This window comes from Caretta caretta, chromosome 9, assembly GCF_965140235.1.
Source record: "Caretta caretta isolate rCarCar2 chromosome 9, rCarCar1.hap1, whole genome shotgun sequence".
NCBI lineage: Eukaryota > Metazoa > Chordata > Testudines > Cheloniidae > Caretta > Caretta caretta.
In genome coordinates, this window is record NC_134214.1 from 32,759,752 (window position 1) to 32,777,767 (window position 18,016).

Sequence of the window (18,016 nt, forward strand, 5' to 3'; positions counted from 1 at the left end):
GTTTCTCCTCCATGTAAGACTCCTTCTGATTCTCTGAGCAAAGAAGTCTCACCTTTCTCAATATTACAGCCAGAAGCTCTATCACTCCTAGCATCAGGTTCAGAACTGATATTGAATCTGCAATATGACTCTGATCAGGAACAGATACTGCAGCACAAAGAAAGACTGCTTGTAAGAAGGCAGTGTGATGAAGATCCTTATCAACAAAATTTTTATCGCCTGGATCCAAATATAGAATTCTGTCCAGAATGCAGGTTCCACCATAGATTAGATAGCTGTATTGGCCCTCACCAGGACAAATTTATCCAAGGAAACTTTCTCCACTTGCCATGGGAGAGAACTTCAAGCCTCTGGAGCTGAAGACACTGGATCAGTGATCATTCCTGGTATGCTGTTAGAGGAGGAAGAAGAACTATGTTAATCAAATGAATTCATGAGATGGATCCAGAATTGGAGGGTCAAATATCCCAGGTGATAATGTAAGGATTTCATTTTCATTCCCTTCAGAGGATGTAGTTCTTATTCTGAACTAAAGGATATAATGCCTAAGATTCTGGGCATGCTATAAAGAGCTGTGGAGGAGACTTTACACCCAGTGTTTGATATTTTGGGTTAATTCTCTAGAAGCAGAATTATTTCACCTTTATTGGATGGACTTTCTCAACCTGTTCCATCAAAGAAAGTCCTCTCTATAGTCATGCCTCAGATCTGTATGCTTTTCAACAATGTAGGGCTCAGAATAAACTGGGAAAAATCATTTTTAATACCCACTCAATGGATTCCTTTTACAGGAGCCATCTTGGACTTAACAGTGGAGACAGATGATTAAAGAAAAAAATCAGCCTTAAACCTTCTACATCAATTTCCAGAACAAATTTATCCGTTTTTTGTGTGGTTAATAGGTCTCATGGCTTCAGCGATGAATGTAACTCCCTACGCTCATCTACGAATGAGGCATTTGCAATATCGGATACTGAAAAAATTCTGGCCCAGCGTCAACAGTACACATAGGATTCTGATTGTTCCAAGAAGGATATACTTATCCCTACTGTGGTGGACCCATTACAACTTGAAAGCCTCATGAATACATAACCCAACTAACCTAACAGTTGTTTGTGTAGGCCTTTTTTTATTGCCTGAATAAGAGCCAACCAGATTAGTCGAATGACTGAAATTTAGTCCCATCAAAATCTAAGGTTTGCAGTTTTGACTCACATGGATCACTACAGGCCTCAGGAAAAGTACAGGTAAACTGATTGATTGATTAATAAGAAATCAAGTTACTATTTTAGGCAACTTGGTTTGTCCTTGTCTACACTTGGAGTTAAACCAGGGGTCTCAAACACGAGGCCCGCATGCTGCCCACTGAGTTATTTCCTGCTGCCCACCATAGCTCCCTGCACCCCTACCTCCACCGCCCCCGAGCATGCCGCGTTCCTCGCTCCTCTGCCTACCTCCCAGCGCTTCCCGCCACCAAACAGCTGTTTGGCAGCGCTTAGAACTTTCCAGGAGGGGGGGAGAGGAGCGGGGACGTGGCGCGCTCAGGGGAAGAGGCGGGGCGGGGATTTGGGGAAGGGATTGGACTAGGGGCAGGGAGGGGACGGGGCCTCATGGAAGGGGTGGAGTGGAGGCAGGGCTGGGGGCAGAGGAGGGAGGGCTTTTGTATCTTTATATGAAAAGGTGTCAGTGATGTGGCCCTCTGGCCAATGTACGAGTCCTCATGTGGTCCTCGTGGTGATTTGAGTTTGAGATCCCTGAGTTAAACTGTGTTCAGAACTGATTAGCTGCACCCGCTGATTCAGCTGCAACAGGTCTCTTTTAATGTAGACAACATTTTAAACAGAATTTTAAGGTATAGATTTCATAATTTTATGTATATGATTATATAATTCATCTACAGTCCTGCAGAATTTTCTTGATTTTGGAGATTCATGATCAAACTGTTTGCCACCAAGGACAACATCAGGTGTTCCAGAAGGGGCAAGAGCCTAGGCTCCTTGGCTGATGCCTGCTTCTACAGTGGTATCCAGCCCCCATTTCCACCAGTTCCACTGATCCCCAAAATCAAGAGACAGCTGTGTGTGTGTGAGAGAGAGAGAGCCTTTCACCTCTGATACATGCATTGTAAGCAAAAGTTCAATTTCATACTCTTTACTTAAGAAAATCTCTCTCATTAGATTGAAAGAAATTGCCAAATGACAGTGGAATTGGATCTGACATTAAGGCCTGGAATATAATATGTTGCAGGATAGTTTGAGGCCATATTTTTAAGAGATGCCTCTTCAGTGTTAAGTGCATGTGACTGCAGTTTATATAATGCTAAAATTGTTTTACTGTTGCTTAAGACCATGATTAGTTTTGATTTATGTCCATTTACTTTTAAATTGTTTTATAGAACATAATTTTGTTTCTAATTTTCATAGATCATAAGCACACCACAAAGACTGACCAATTCAGGGAGTGTTCTGATTGGGAGTCCATACACCCCAGCACCAGCAATGGTCACTCAGACGCACATAACAGAAGCCACTGCCTGGATTCCAGAGTAAGGATTTGTTTGTTTAAAGAGAAGTGCTGGGCAGTGAGGCAAACCTGTTTTGATTTTTCTTCTGTATACTCTTGCATGTGTATCTTGGCTCAAATATCCTAGTTCCTACACAGTTCAAAGGGTGTGTGCTGTAAGCATATTTTGTACTTTTAATGTCTGTAATATGTAAGCGTGTAACTACATGTACCAGTGATTTCAGTCCGGGTTCATTTCACTACCTAATTTGTATATGGGTTTGTGGTGAAACTTATTTTCCTGTAGTAATGCAAAGGACTGAATGTATTTGCGGAATTAAAACAAGTCCTTGCTCTTCATAGATCCGTACAAATTTATGGTATCCTTACTGTAGAGGACTATTGGTGTTTGCCAACAGTAGACGGGTGTGTCAAACATGCCTTAACAGCTATTTTTTTAAAACAGGCCATAAAACTAGTGATAAACTCTAAATGTTGCTGATGACTGTATTTTCATATTAGTGATTTACCGTGTTGCAATCTACTGTTCTCACAGAGATCTTTGACTGAAGAGCAAGGTGCTTTGGGTTTTGACCTTTAAAATCTTTCAGGACCCCTTTATTTTTTGATTTCGGCATTCCTGCACCTTAAGATATCATGGACAGATTTAGTACAATGTTTTTGAAGATCACTTTTAATTTTCAAGTAAGACTTTTAGGACAAGTATACCCAGTAGTCCAACATCAACATATCCTTCCCTGCAAATACTACTGCTCGTTTAAAATAGGCTTATATATCTTTTGAATGCTGTAAGTGCTGAGATACCATGGTGATGGCTGACCTTATAAAAAATTAGACAGACAGAAAAGGCACAGTGTGTGTAAGTGGCTGGATGATGCTACATCAACTATTAATATTATTACTCTCTCAGTAATATTTTGCACTTCCATCCAGGATTCTCAGGTCAATTTTCAGACACTAATTAAGTAATCCTCAGTTTTCTAACCAGTGATGTGTATGTCAGTAATATCTTCCCAGTTTTAAAGATGGGGAAATGGAGGCATGGAGAGTTTAAGTGACTTGTCAAAGGGTACCCAGTAAGTCTGTGGCAGAAATGGGAATAGAATTTTCTATCCTGACTATTGGTCCTATGTTTTAGCCACAAGGCCTGTTAAGCACTTTTTGCTCTGTGGCAGAAATGACAACCTGAACAGTTGACAAGTAAACTGTATGACCAGTTAGCCAGGTTTTTTTAATCTTCTGAAAGAGCAACTGGTTCTGAATTTTTGGGGAGTAAATCCAATTTATGGCCATTGTTGAACTAAGGGTAAGTCAGTAGGTTGGCCCTCTTATGTTTTTTGTCTTTTTCTATTAGTGTGTATGTTATTGTGATATATGGTATGGTATATGGTATGATATGGTAGCAGGGTATTTAGAGTGCTTGTTAAATATCACTAGACATTCAGATTTCTGTCCCACTGGTTGATATAGGAGACTCTTTTCTTTTCTACATCTAGCACTGAAGGACAGCCAGACTTCTGTGACTTGCAAAAGTCTCTTGGTCTAAATGATTACTCCTAATCTGTTGATGTTCTGATCAAGATTCTAAAGTTCTATGTCTGAATCTTACACTAGGTGTACACGTGCCTCATGCATGCGAGATCAGATTCTTTTGAATAACAGAGTCTTTCAGGACTACACGTGCACCCTGTGCCTCCTCATGCTCCTACACAAGGGATTAAAGGTAGAGTGGCTCTGACCCTCTCTCAATTCCCTCTTACCACCCATGGCAGTGAGAAGGAACCTTCCACCTGGCCAACACACTACTCTTCTTAGAGACTTTAAAACCATTTATGTCATCAAATTTGTAAAGAAATATTTATTTTGACAGAGAGAGAGAGAGAAAAGAAAAGTTACTGGGGATCCTCCTGTACTCCAGGATGAGGCACTTCATGCTAACCACCACACCTTGTGGCAAACTCCAAATTTTAAGTGTTTAAACCCTGCCCTCCTGTGAGTGACTGATCACCAAGGATGGACACAATGCCTCTTTTGCCTAGGGGAATGCCGTATCCCAGACAGGTGCTCTGTGTGTAAGTCCTTTTCCTCCAGGGACACCCAGCTCAAGCTATATCTGCTAGAGCAATCGATGATGGTAACTTTGGACCCAGAAATGAAGATCACTATTAGAGCAAGGCCAAATGAGCCAGCATTGGCCAGAGCTCCCTTGAGCCCAAATCATAACCCAGGATCAAGCACTGGAGAGAAGATAAAGAGAGCACCACGATAACTGGCACCAGTGACTTCAACACTGATTACTTCAACATCAGTGAAGTCTTCAACTGAAGGCCTCAGTAATGACAGTCTCGTCATTAACTGCTCTGGCACCTGCACTGGTCTCTCTGACACAGGCATCAAAACTGGCAACCATGCCTTTACGTAAAGACAGCACTCACTTATAGAGACAGATGGAATCCAAAGACAGCATCAAATGTGAAGGGAGGTCTCAGAGGGATGACACAAAACATCACTCTTTGAAGGATACAGCATCTGAGTCCTCAACCAGACCAGGAGCAGCACAGGGAATGAGAGACCCACAGCTATCCATCTGGTGTACATGAAGTACATGTGATTCACAGTGAGAACCAATCATTACCAGTGTAAGGTACTGCCTTTCAGGCTCTCTGTGGCACCAAGAGTTTTTACAAAGTGCCTAGAAGTAGCAGTGACCCATCTCAGAAGAAAGTGCATTCCCATTTACCCTTACCTCAATGATTGGCTGACTAAGGGCAGTTTCTAAAAGGAGATGGTGGCAAGCTTAGAATACGTGCTATTCCTGTTCTCTGAACTAAGGTGCTTACTACACAAAATTCTCTCTTAACTCATCACATATGATAAAGTTCATAGGAGCCTTGACTCCTAGATCAGTGAAAGTATACCTTTTTGAAGACAAATTCCTGTTGCAATAGCTATCACTCAGAACACGGGGTTCCACATCAGTGTCCTGGAGCTCGGCACCTCAGGCTAGCCTGCCTGGCCTTCCTATCAGTGAAGATCCAGACAGACAACACATCTGTAATGCACTTCATCAACAAGCAAGGAGGCGCATGCTTGTCTCCTCTCTGTCTGGAGTCCATCAAGCCCTGGACAGGGTGCCACCAACACAGGATAACCCTGATGGCTCTTCACTTATGGAAATTAACTATGACCTGGCAGCCTTCCTGAGCAGACAATCTCTGTCCAATCAAAAGAGGTCCCTGTGGAGATTAATCATAAATGGGGGGGTTCTCATGATAAAACTGTTTGCCACCAAGGATAACATCAAGCATTCCAGAGGGGGCAGGAACCGAGGCTCCTTGGCTGATGTGTGTCTTCTGTAGTGGTATTCAGCCCCCCCTTTCCACCAGTTCCACTGATCCCCAAAGTGATTTCCAAAATCAAGAGACAGCTGTGATCATTCGCATAGCTTCATACTGACCAAAGCAGTTTTGGCTGGCAAACCTTCTGCAGCGGTCCATTCAGCTTCTGATTCAGCTCCCAGAATTCCAGGGCCTGCTTTCACAAAAGCACAGTCAGATACTCCATTCTGATCTTAAGTCACTGCACCTGACAGGCTTGGATATTGGCTGGATAAAGACAGGGACTGCTCTAGAAAAGTCCAAAAGATCCTGATACAGATCAGGAAGATGTCCACCAGAAGGACTTTTTGTCAAAATGGAAAAATTTCTTAATTTGAGCAGTCCGACTAGGCTTCAGTACTACAGAGCCTCAACTAGTTGGTGCATTTACAACACTCCAGCCTTTAATTCAGCTCTATTAAATCCACTTTGCAGCAATTTCTATTTGCTATCCACCTGTACAGTCTTATTCAGTTATCTCTCACTTGATAATGTCAAAGTGTCTCACGGCCTGGTCAGAGAACCTGTCTGCAACCTTAGTACTATCCTCTCAAGACTCATGGGGTCTCCTTTTAAGTCCCTTTCAGAATGCTGGTTGTCATCTCATTCTGAAGACTGTCTTCCTAGTTTTAATCACTTCAGCCAAGAGAGTGTGCAAGCTCCAAGGTGCTTGTGACTGACCCTCCCTCCCCGATGTTTTATAGGGTAAAGTTTTTAGCATCACTTTATCCGTAAATACATCACCCAGCTAGTCTGAAAATTACATCTGAATCAAGCAATCTTCCAGTCTTTGGAATATATTCCCAAAGATATATTCCCAAAACCCCATTGTTACCTGGAGAGGAAGTTACACACATAGAACGTTTCCAGAGCCTGCCTTACTATGTTGACAAAACCAAATAGTTCAGGTTGTTTCCCTGTTTATTTCTGGTTGTTGTGGCCACTCCAAAGTCCAGGCCATATCATCACAAAGGATATCTGGGTGGATAACATGCTGTATCTCATTGTGTTACCAGTTGGCTGGTGTACCTTTCCCACTGAACATCAAAACTCATTCCACCAAGGCTCAAGCAGCATCCTCTGCCTGCTTCAGGAATGTTCCAGTTTTCAAGATCTGCAAGGTAGCAACATGGAGTAATCCACTCAATCTTGACAAGCATTATGCATTGGACTTAGCTGCCAGAGCAGATGCCAAATTTGGGGGAAGCGGTGCTTCAATCTCTGACTGATGCAGCTGCTATACATACCACCATCCAGCTTGCCAGTCATTTAGAGTGTGGGATCCACACTAGACACGTACTCAAAGAAGGGAGAAGGGTTACTTAGCCCGCAGTAACTATGATTCTTCAAGTTAATGTGGTCCATATGGGTCCCACAAACCACCCTCATCCCTACTTTCAGAGTCCTCTACTACCACAGCGTTCAAATTGTGAAGGAACTAAGTAAGGGTCACAACAACCCCACCCTTCATCCTCAATCACAAGAAGGAACCTGGTGCATGCACAACCCCACTAGATTCTAGTGTTAAATAAATCCATTTGTGCATGCATGCGCACCTATAGTAGAATACACACTGATTGAGTATATGTACAGTTAGTATAGGGTAAGTATCTGTTCTTTCTTAAATTGTAGGACCTTGTTATATAACAAAGATATAAGTTGGATGATATGTGAATACATTATCCATCATGAAATCTTAATACTTAATAATGTTTTCATCTTTTCATCTGTAGATCTCAGAGTACTTTATAAAGGTAGCCTTTATCATCTCCTTAAGATGGGAAAAACCAAGGCACAGAATTTAAGACTGGGATTTTCAAAGGAGTCTAAGAGACTTAGCAACTCAAATCCATTGAATTTCAATGGGATTGGTTGTCCAGCTCCCTTAGGCACATTGAATAATGCCAGCCCAAGTGACTTGCCTGAGCAGCAAATCAGTGGCAAACCTGGGAATAGAACCTATGTTTCCTCACTCCCACTATGATATTCTGTTCTCTGTACCATGCTGGGTCCAAAATTTTAACCATTTCTCACTTAAATTCCGTCAGGTGATATTTGCATTATTTTTTCTCTCATTATAGTTTGCATAGTACATTTAACTGTACTTAAAAATGAATGTTTTTTTAAATGCTCAAGTACAAGGCTGTTGATATTCCTATATACAAAATGTATATATTTTCTTGGCCCTGCATAAAAGAAAGATGTTAAATTTAAAAAAAAAAAAATGTTTCCTTCTCCCTAGGGACAGAAAACGGGCTCGGGAATTTATAGAATCAGATTTTTCAGAAAGGTGAGTATTGCTGAATGTGTGTTCTGTCTCTATATTTGTAACCAGATTTGCTTTCAGTTCCAATTTGAGAGGGAGAGATAACAAGTTCCCACTTACAGTGGTTTTCCATTACTCTTATTCCCTAGCTAAACTACTTTAGTTATAATAGTATGTCTGCAGTAATCATAGAGACAAAAAAGAAAACCGTTAAAAATAAATGAAACTCTTTCCCAGAAGTGGAATGGTTCTGGTTTTCTATGTAACAAACACATGAAGTGAGCTGTAGCTCACGAAAGCTTATGCTCAAATAAATTTGTTAGTCTCTAAGGTGCCACAAGTACTCCTTTGCTTTTTGCGAATACAGACTAACACGGCTGCTACTCTGAAACAGGTGTTAAATTATTTTTCTTCTTCAAGTATTGTCCATATGGGTGCCCCACTCTAGTTGTATTCATGTCCTTGCACCTCAAACCAGAGATTTTAGGTAGCAGTGTCCGTTCGGCCCACACATGCACTCTTCCCATCTTGTGCTCTGCCTCAGTGCAGGCGAGCCACCCTGAGTTCCTTCTCAAACGCCTTTCGCCTCAGACAGAGCCTTATCAGAGTCCGATTTCAGAGTTCATTATCTATATCTTACTTTTGATTTGCAGTTAATAGTGTAGTTCCTAGAGTTTTCATTAGTGTTAATACTCTGCTTCTTTTCTTTTTTTTCTTCTCCTATTTATTTTGTTATTAGAATATCTAACTCCCTGTCCTTAGTTAGTTCTTCTTTGTCTCTTCTCTCTCGGGAAGTGAACCCTGGAAAAGATAGCCCATCTTCCCCATGTTTAAATATTCTCTCTCCCGTCGAGAAGCCATTCCAGTCAGTGATGAACATTCCTGCTGCATTCGCTGCCTCGGAGAGTCACACGTGCCTCAAAAGTGCATGTTTTGTGTGAAACTAAAATGAAGGGCTAGGAAGACCCGTGAACTATAATTGAGATGCCTCATGATGGAAAGTTCACTCAGACCAACCTCTGACCCCAGCCCTGGGACCTCTCCTGTACAGTGGTCTTTGACTAAGTCAGTTCTATCAGTGTCCTCGGCTCAGCGCTCTCTGGTGACTTCAAAGAGGAAATCTTTGGATTCCTCTCAAAGAAGTGGGCTAAAGTCCCCTGAGAAAAGAGAGAGAGATCCCAGACCAGAAAAACCACTTCAGTACCGATCGACCTATGATTGGATACCCACGAGGCTGCAGGATCCTCAGGTACCATACCACCAATAAATCTAAAGACTCTAAGGGCACAGACTCGGGAAGATCGGTACCATTGGGGAAAGGAGTGGTATAGAGCAATATAGCTCCTCCAAAGTGGCACCACGGAGTCCTCTCAGGCCTCTGTACCAAGTACTTCGGCTCCACAGGGGACCAGAACAACACCTACCGGCTATTCACTGGAGTGCAGAAGACTCTTGGTACCATCGGCTCCGTCTACATCAGCTTCTGCTGCTCAGCTTACCTCATCGCTCAAAAGATTTCTCTGAAGACTTACTAATCTCAGAGATGCCTGACTCACCTCTACTCAGCACTGACATGATCTCAATACTAGCCATATCTCAGTCCCCTGACTTATGTGCAGTACTGAGGCAGTCTCCCCCAGCATCCATGACCGCTTCACCTCTGTCAAGCGATGATGAAGAGGATGATGATGATTTTTATTCAGTGTCTGTGGAAGGCTTCCCATTACAATACCAAGAAGCCAGCCACCCAGAAATCGCTACAACCCCAGTTTACTGCCGTGGGAGGCACAGCTCACCCAGTTGGTATGGACCCCCTTGGGTGTCCCCACCCATGCACTTAGCACCACCTCACTGGCCCTACTGAGACCCACAGGCAGCCTATAAACACCAATTCTCAAGGGTATCTAGTGTCACCCAAAAGGATAGAGGAAGACAATCTCCTTCAGCTTCTCTATCCAGACCTCCTGATCCTCAAGAGGAGATCTTTGAGGAACAGGAAGTGAGAGTAGACGAGGTTATTCCTGTGACCAACATCTCTTCGTCCTCTCCTGATGAAGATGTCATGCCTTCCCCACCAACCCTTCCAGATGACTTCAAATAGTTACAAGATCTCATTAAGACAGTAGCGAACTCAGTACAAATTTAGCCCGAAGAAGTCACAACATAAGCTGCTGGACATCCTACATACTTCTTCATCAGGTCTTATTGCGCTCCCTGTCAATGAAGCCTTGCTCAACCCAGTGAAAACTATATGGCAGACACCAGCCAAAATATGTCCCACATACAAAAGAGCAGACAAAAAATATTACGTTCCCTCTAAGGACATGGACTTTTTATTTTTTTGCCCATCCCTGAATTCCCTTGTCGATGCTGTACATGAACATGGCAGACAGCAGCACGCTAAATCGGCACCTGACAACAAGAACTGGAAATGACTGGATTTATTTGGAAGGAAATCATATTAATCAGTGACCCCACAATTTAGGATTGCTAATTACCAAGCCCTTATGGCAAAATACAATCATGTCAACTACTCTAAGTTAAACGGCTTCATTGAATATCTCCCAACTGATCAAAGAGAACAGTTTTAGGCAATCATTGCTGAGGGTCAGCTCCTTGCAAGGACATAGTTGCAGGCCTCTCTGGACATTGCTGGTACAGCTGCTCACTCCAGCTCAACTGCAGTTGTCATGCAGAAAGCTTAATGGTTTCACCTTTCCTGCTTTCCAAAGGAGGTACAATCCACTGTGGAAGACTTTCCCTTTGAAGGATCCAAGTTATTTGGAGACAGAACAGAAGAATCCCACCAAACATTAAAAGATTCCAGAGCCACGTTCCGTTCCTGGGGAATTTACACATCTACAAAAAAAAAAAAAAAAAAGGAGATGACTACGTCACAGTTGGCAGGCACAGAGATCCCAGCTGGCTCAGTTTCCTCCTCCCCAGAAACATTATGAACCCCAACGGAAAAGAGGATGACGATAAAAGCGAAGATCACTACCCACAATCTTCAGCATCATAACCGTCTACATCTAAAAACTAATTTTGATGTATTGATCGAGACCCCGAGTTTACCCCACACACGCTTTTATTTGCTGCAACAACCCAAACATCTCCACCTCTTTGGCGACCACCTTACTCTTTTTTCGTCAAAACTGGGAATGTATAATCACAGAGACGCAGATATTGGAGATCATCTCCACGAGATATTCAATCTACTTTACCCACCCTCCCTCCTCATCCCTCTTCAGGGATCCTTTTCATGAGCACCTTTTATTTCAGGAAACAAACTATCTTCTGAACCTAGGTGTTATAGAACCAGTTCCCAGTCAACACTGAGGGAACGGTTTTTATTCCAAATACTTCCTGATACCTAAAAAGAACAGCAGTTGGAGACCCGTTCTGGATCTAAGGTCACTCAAGAGATTCGTAAAGATACAACACTTCAAGATGGTTACTTTGGCAGCAGTAGTCCCATCTCTGGACTAAGGGGAGTAGTTCCCTGCCCTTGACCTACAAGAGGCTTACTTTCATATCACAATCCAGTCATCACACAGGAAGTTTCTAGGAGTCTCTCTGGATCAAGACTATTTTCAATACAAAGTGCTCCCATGCAGTCTGTCATCGAGAACACTCTGGGTGCAGAAGGTCCTTTCTGTTGTAGCAGCATACCTTCACAAACTAGGAATTATGATATTCCCATATCTAGATGATTGGCTGCTCAAAGTACGTTCCTTTGACAACACTGAGAAAGTCACACAAAAGACTATGAATCTATTCCTACAGCTGGGACTACAACTAAATGTCCAAAAATCCACTTTAACTCCAATACAACATCTGGAATTCATAGGGGCCTACCTAGATGCAGTAGAAGCAAAATAAGAAAAGAAAGGGACAGGGTTATTCTTATAGTTCCAACGTGGCCAAAACAGACATGTTTCCATACCTTACTCAAATGGCAATTTGCCTGCCAAACACTCTCCAGCCCATTTCTCACTTCCTCTCTCAAGATGCGGGACTGATCTTCCACCCCAATCTTCAGGTTCTCCACCTCAATGGCTCCTCAGTGTTCCAAAGTTTAGAAATGAACTGCTCTGAGGATGTAAAGGAGGTGATGTTACATAGCAGAAAACTAACTACTCATCACACATTCATTCAAAAGTGGAAGAGATTCCAACTCTGGTGTGACTCAGGACACGTTACCTCTACATCCTCTCCACTACCACTTGTGCTAGCCTACATCCTAGATTCTAGGACCTAGAACTAAAAAAGTCAGTATTATTTCTAAACTACATAAAGGTACATCTCACAGCCCTCACCGCCTTCCATCATAAGATAGATGGTTATTCTCTATTCGTTTATTCTACAACAAAAAGGTATCTCAAGGGTATGGGTAACCTCTTCCCACAAATCAGATGTCCTACACCAGCATGGGATCTCAACATTGTCCTCAAGTGCCTTACAAGGTCTCCCTTTGAACCTATGGCCACTTGCTCTCTTCTACATCTCGCTAGGAAACCCGTTCCTAGTGGCCATCATGTCTGCTCAGACAGTGGGAGAGATAGGGGCACTAATGGCATGCCCCCACCCCTCATTTTCAAAGACAAGGTTGCATTAAGACCACACCCTAAATTCCTACCAAAAAGACTTCCACATAATTCAGCATATTCACTTCCCAGCCTTCTTTCCCAAACCACACCAGGACAAAAGGGAGGCAACATTACACACGTTTGAGGTCAGGAGATCATTAGCCTTCTATTTGGATAGGACGAAACCTCTCAAAAAATCTCCCAGACTTATTCTTTTCCATTGCAGACAGATCTAAGGGAGCCCCAATCTCTAAACAAAGACTCTCTAGATGGATACTGGACTGCATTACCTATTGCCATTGCTCTCATGACCTTCAACCTCCTTCTGGAGTTCCACAAGATATCTGTCCACTTCGATAGCCTTCCTTAAGAACATTCTGATCACAGAAATATGCAGAGCAGTGACTTGGACATCTGCTCATATATTTGCTTAACATTATACAGTCACGAGTCAGCATCTGATGCCATATTTGGCTCTACTGTAGTATCTTCAATATTAGATTTGACTCCGAAGCCCCACCCCTCCATTAGGCATACTGCTGTAGACTCACCATAGGTACACTACTCAAAGAAGAAGAAGAAAGGGTTACTCACCTTGTGCAGTATCTGTGGTTCTTCAAGATGTATGTCCCTGTGCATGCTCCACTATTTGCCCTCCTGCTTCTGCTTTGGAGTTCTTATCAACGAGCTCTGTGATAGAGGAGGAACTGATGGTAGTTCACCCAAACAATATTATATAACACTGAGGCAGAGCATGAGGGCTCCGGCTGGAGGTGCGGGCTCTGGGGTGGGGCTGGGGATGAGGGGTTTGAGGTGCAGGAGGATGCTCTGGGCTGTGACCGAGGGGTTCAGAGAGTGGGATCAAGGCTGGGGCAGGGGGTTGGGGCACGGGAGGGGAGGGGGGTGGTGAAGGCTCTGGCTGGGGGTGCGGATTCTGGGGTGGGGCTGGGGATGAGGGGCTTGGGGTACAAGAGGGGGCTCTGGGCTGGGATCAAGGGGTTCGGAGGGCAGGAGGGGGATCAGGGCTGTGGTATGGGGGGGGGCTCAGGGGTGCAGGCTCCGGGCAGTGCTTACCACAAGCAGCTCCTGGAAGCATGTCCCCCCTCTCCGGCTCCAAGGTGCAGCCAGGCGGGAACCATGGCCAATGAGAGCTGTGGGGGGTGGTACCTGTGGACTGGGCAGCGCGCAGAGCTGCCTGGCCATGCTTTCGTGTACTACATAGGAGCCAGAGGGGGGTCATGCCGGCTGCTTCCTGGGAGCCGCATGTAGCAGGGTAAATCCCCGACCCCACTCCCTGGCTGGAGCGCCGGAGCAGGGCAAACCCCCTACCCCATTCCCTGGCAGGAGCTGAGGGCCAGACTAAAAGGTCTGACAGGCCGGATGTGGCCTGCGGGCTGTAGTTTGCCCACCCCTGTTCTATTTTACTATTTTAGATAACTGTTGATTGGTACCCTCCTATAATTCCACATGGTTCTCCTTAGGGTTTATTCTGACATTATACTTCTTAGTAGCTGCATATTTTGTGGAGCCATTGCTAGTTTCTCATATATTGTGGTGATTTGTGAGATTCTAGTGTGGTATTCTTCCCAAACTGCTTGGGCAAGCCCTTGATTCCCCCTACTTTCAATTTTATATAAAACACACTTCTATAAAGCAAATAGAAAATGTTTCCACAATTTAAAAAAATCCAGTGAAAACACTTCTTTAAAACAAAACAAACAAACACTCCCCTGCAGTGTTTGAATCCCAGACATTATACCACTAAAACCTGGAAGTGAAACAGGCCTCATAGAGATTATCATTGTCCAATCTATAAGAAATGCAAAAAGTAAACTAAGAAGATAACGAGCGACAAATAAATTGGATTTTTTTTAATTTTTGCTTCTAATAATCTAAAAAGTTAATACAGATCAAGAAGTGTTTGTTTGCAAAATGTTTAAATTGAAAGCATCCTTTTAACAGTGGAAAAAATTGTCCATTGAACATATATCTTGAAATACATAGTTTATGGATGGTAAATGCATCTGATCTTGTTTACATTGGGTTCATTACCATAACATAAAATCTTGATCTTCTGTTGGGAGAGGGAAGGGAATAGAAACAGCTTAATTTGTATGTTATTATTCAAATAGAATTCTCTGGGGCATTAGAATCTCACATGCAGCAGATATATGAACCCTGGATGGACATCAATAGCCAATAGTTCCCCAGTATTGACTCCACTGCTGGCAGTAATCAGAGTTAAACTCACTGGCATCAAAGCACTGACAGATCTCTGATAAAACTGAATATGTGCTTTATTGTGAAATACTGATTGCTGAGCCTTTTTGTTTTAAAGGTATAATGATTAATTATGTCCGTTTTTAAGCACAATAAAACATAAGTTTATCTCCTTACTGGCTTCTAGGCACATTAGGACTTGATGAGTGAGCACCAAGTAATGCTCTCTTTTGTTCATGCTATTTCTTAGACAAAATGTTGTGAAACTCGTTTGGAGACCAAGAAGAATTACAAATAAATCTTTTTGCAACTAAGTGTCCTGATATGTCAAAATATTAACATTATATAGTAGTCACTGGGATCTAGATGGAAGTCTTTTAACAAGTCGCTTCTCTAGAAAGTTAACATTTTAGTTCCAGAATGAAGTGCTTTATTTCTATGACCTACTTTTTACTTTTATCAAGAACCTGCTGCTGCTGCTTTTTGTTTTGCTGCTGCAAATACAGTGATACGTTGGTTTTTGCAGCTCCTGGCCAGCAGGTTATCAGGTTTCTTGGGGAGCATGCACAAGAGTTGCAACTATTCCACCCTTTAAAAAAGTGAGCATATGCTTGCCCCTGTACTGGCCCTGTATTTCCTGATAAAGTATAAATTTCCCTCTATGCTCAGCCATTCTTCTTTGGTATAATCCCGACCCCCTTCACACCTTGCTCTCAGGGGATGTAATCACCATGAATCTGTCTGCACCCTGCAAGGATATGCATGGGAGGAAAAATTGCTATTGGTGCAATCCATCACAAACAAGAGAGCAGCTAGAAACTGGCCCATAATATAAAACAAAAATGCTATTTACCCTGTTAAACAACAACCATTTTTTTCCCATTTAAGTAATTCATAATATGGGAATTTTGCAGGAGTGCAGGATCAGACCCAACAATTGCGTTATATCACAGGTCTGGAGAGCTCTAAAAATTTAATTGTTTTTAAGATTGGTTTCCATTTAGTTCTGTATAGGAAGTTTGCCCTTCCTCAGATACCCTGCACGTTTGAATAAAAGAAAAAAACTATTGTACCACTTGGAAACTTTAATTAATTCTTTACCGAGATAATGCTTTCAATAAATACAAGGCATGGAGTTTCCATTATAGTTAGACCCAGTAAAAGCTAGGTCTGCCAGTAAAATCTTCTTGCTAATGACTAATCTTTTACTGATGTTAATTTAGAAGGAATCTGTAGACAAATTATTTTGCAATAGAGCAAGTTTCCTTCTCCGGTTGCCACTCCTACTATTCTAGTAATTTTGATGTTCTTGGGGTTGCGGGGGGGGGAGATTGTGTTGACCTTTTGCAAAAATTCATATTAAAACTGTTTCTTAATAGATCTACGTCTTTTGAAATCACATTCTGTGGGCCAATCAGATTGATCTTGTATACTGCACATAAGGCCTAAACCAACATTCATTGAAGTAAATGATAAATCTTCTATTAACTTATTTGGATGCTAGATTGGGCCCATAACTTGCTTATTCTTGGTGACATTTTACTGCCTGCATCCATTTACTTGTTTAGCTACTCTGGCAAGAAATTTGTAACTAATTTTTGTTGATAGCTGAATGCTTTAGTCAGGCACCTAGCAACTGCTGAAGATGGGTTATCTCTGATTTAGTCAGCTCAGTCAAATGTGAAACTTATTGTGAAGATTTAAAATGGAAAATCTATGTACTGTGTCAGAAATCTGTACTCTTTTTAACTAATACTTTCTCACTGTCAAGTGTTTATTAGTAGTGTTAGACATTGCCTTTGGAGAACGAAACACTATCCCATGTTAATATAAAAAAGGCTGTAGCAGAAAGGGCTTCTCAATGGTAAAAGTGGGGCTGGGCCTAGACAGTGGCTCTGTGCTCTCAACACACACACACAAAATGACCATTTTCACAACTTTTGGTGGGCTTATTTGATGCTCATTGTCCACATGAGAACTGTGGGATTAGGTCTGAAGAGGTTTAATATATATTATTTGGTTCATATTTGGGCCTAATTCTGTGTTTCCTGTATACCCAGAATTCCTGTTAATTTCAGTGCTACTTTGAGTGTAAGGGACCTGAAATCCTTGAAGGTTATCACATCCCTCTTTATGTCATCGTTTATCTTTTCACAGTTCAAAATTATAAAAATGCCTTTCCTGGCTATTGTAACCTTCATAAAAATGTGATGCCTAATGTCGGACACCAGCCATCTCACTATGCAAAGCCTGTTAACAAGCTTGACATTTTGCTTCCTAACCAGAAGAACTTACAAAAAGTCATTATCTCAAAACGACTTATTTTCCTTCCATAGTAAAAGAAGCAAAAAAGGAGATAAAAATGGGAAGGGTCTGAGGCATTTTTCAATGAAAGTATGTGAAAAAGTCCAGCGTAAAGGAACAACGTCCTACAATGAAGTAGCTGATGAACTGGTATCAGAATTCACAAATTCTAATAGCCACTTGGCTACAGATTCGGTAAGTAGATGTGATGTCAATTTTTTTATTTTACAGCTATACTGTCATATCCTGTCACAGTTCTCTTACAATTCTATGCTTGTTTCTGCCTTGACTTGTCATGTTCCACTGTCGCTTTCAAACAAATGTGTCTCAGAGCTATAGATCTAGGCCTAGAACATTCCCAAAAATATCAACATGCAGTATATAAAATAGGTTCCATTTTAAATATAGAATTAATACCACTGAATACCCTTTAAAATACAACAAAATACACAGACAACAGGCTGCCTTAATACTGGCTTTTAAAATATTCTGCTCACACTCCACCCCAAGTAACTGAGAGTCTGAGATGGAGTACACCTGTCTCAAATGCAGCTGAAATGGAGGACACCTGTCTCAAATACACAATTTGTAATAACTAGGCTGACCAAGTCTTAATTATGTGTACACAAAACTGCACAAGTTATTACATCAGATTAATCATTTTTATCATGATGGAAACACAATTAGAAAAATCAATTTCTGTAGAAATAATGGTGTATAGGATATAATCATATTTT

The 18,016-nt window shown here is 42.0% G+C and overlaps 1 protein-coding gene and 1 long non-coding RNA gene across 11 annotated transcripts in view; one reads left to right on the forward strand and one right to left on the reverse strand.

The window, feature by feature from the left end:
• Positions 1-18,016, forward strand: part of TFDP2 (transcription factor Dp-2) — a 165,833-nt gene that overhangs the window by 107,937 nt on the left and 39,880 nt on the right. For 8 of the 10 annotated variants that reach the window (XM_075132200.1, XM_048863680.2, XM_075132203.1 and 5 more), the window contains 3 exons: positions 2,424-2,545; positions 8,143-8,190; positions 17,312-17,474. In XM_075132200.1, the coding sequence (XP_074988301.1) occupies positions 2,424-2,545; positions 8,143-8,190; positions 17,312-17,474 (333 nt within the window). The remainder of the gene's footprint in view (positions 1-2,423; positions 2,546-8,142; positions 8,191-17,311; positions 17,475-18,016) is intronic. The other 2 variants (XM_048863679.2, XM_075132202.1) reach the window with 2 other exon arrangements.
• Positions 10,836-13,596, reverse strand: LOC125642393 (uncharacterized). Its single transcript, XR_007358385.2, has 3 exons — positions 13,350-13,596; positions 12,113-12,260; positions 10,836-11,025 (listed from the first exon to the last, which is right to left on the reverse strand). It is a non-coding gene; the product is annotated as an uncharacterized LOC125642393 (long non-coding RNA).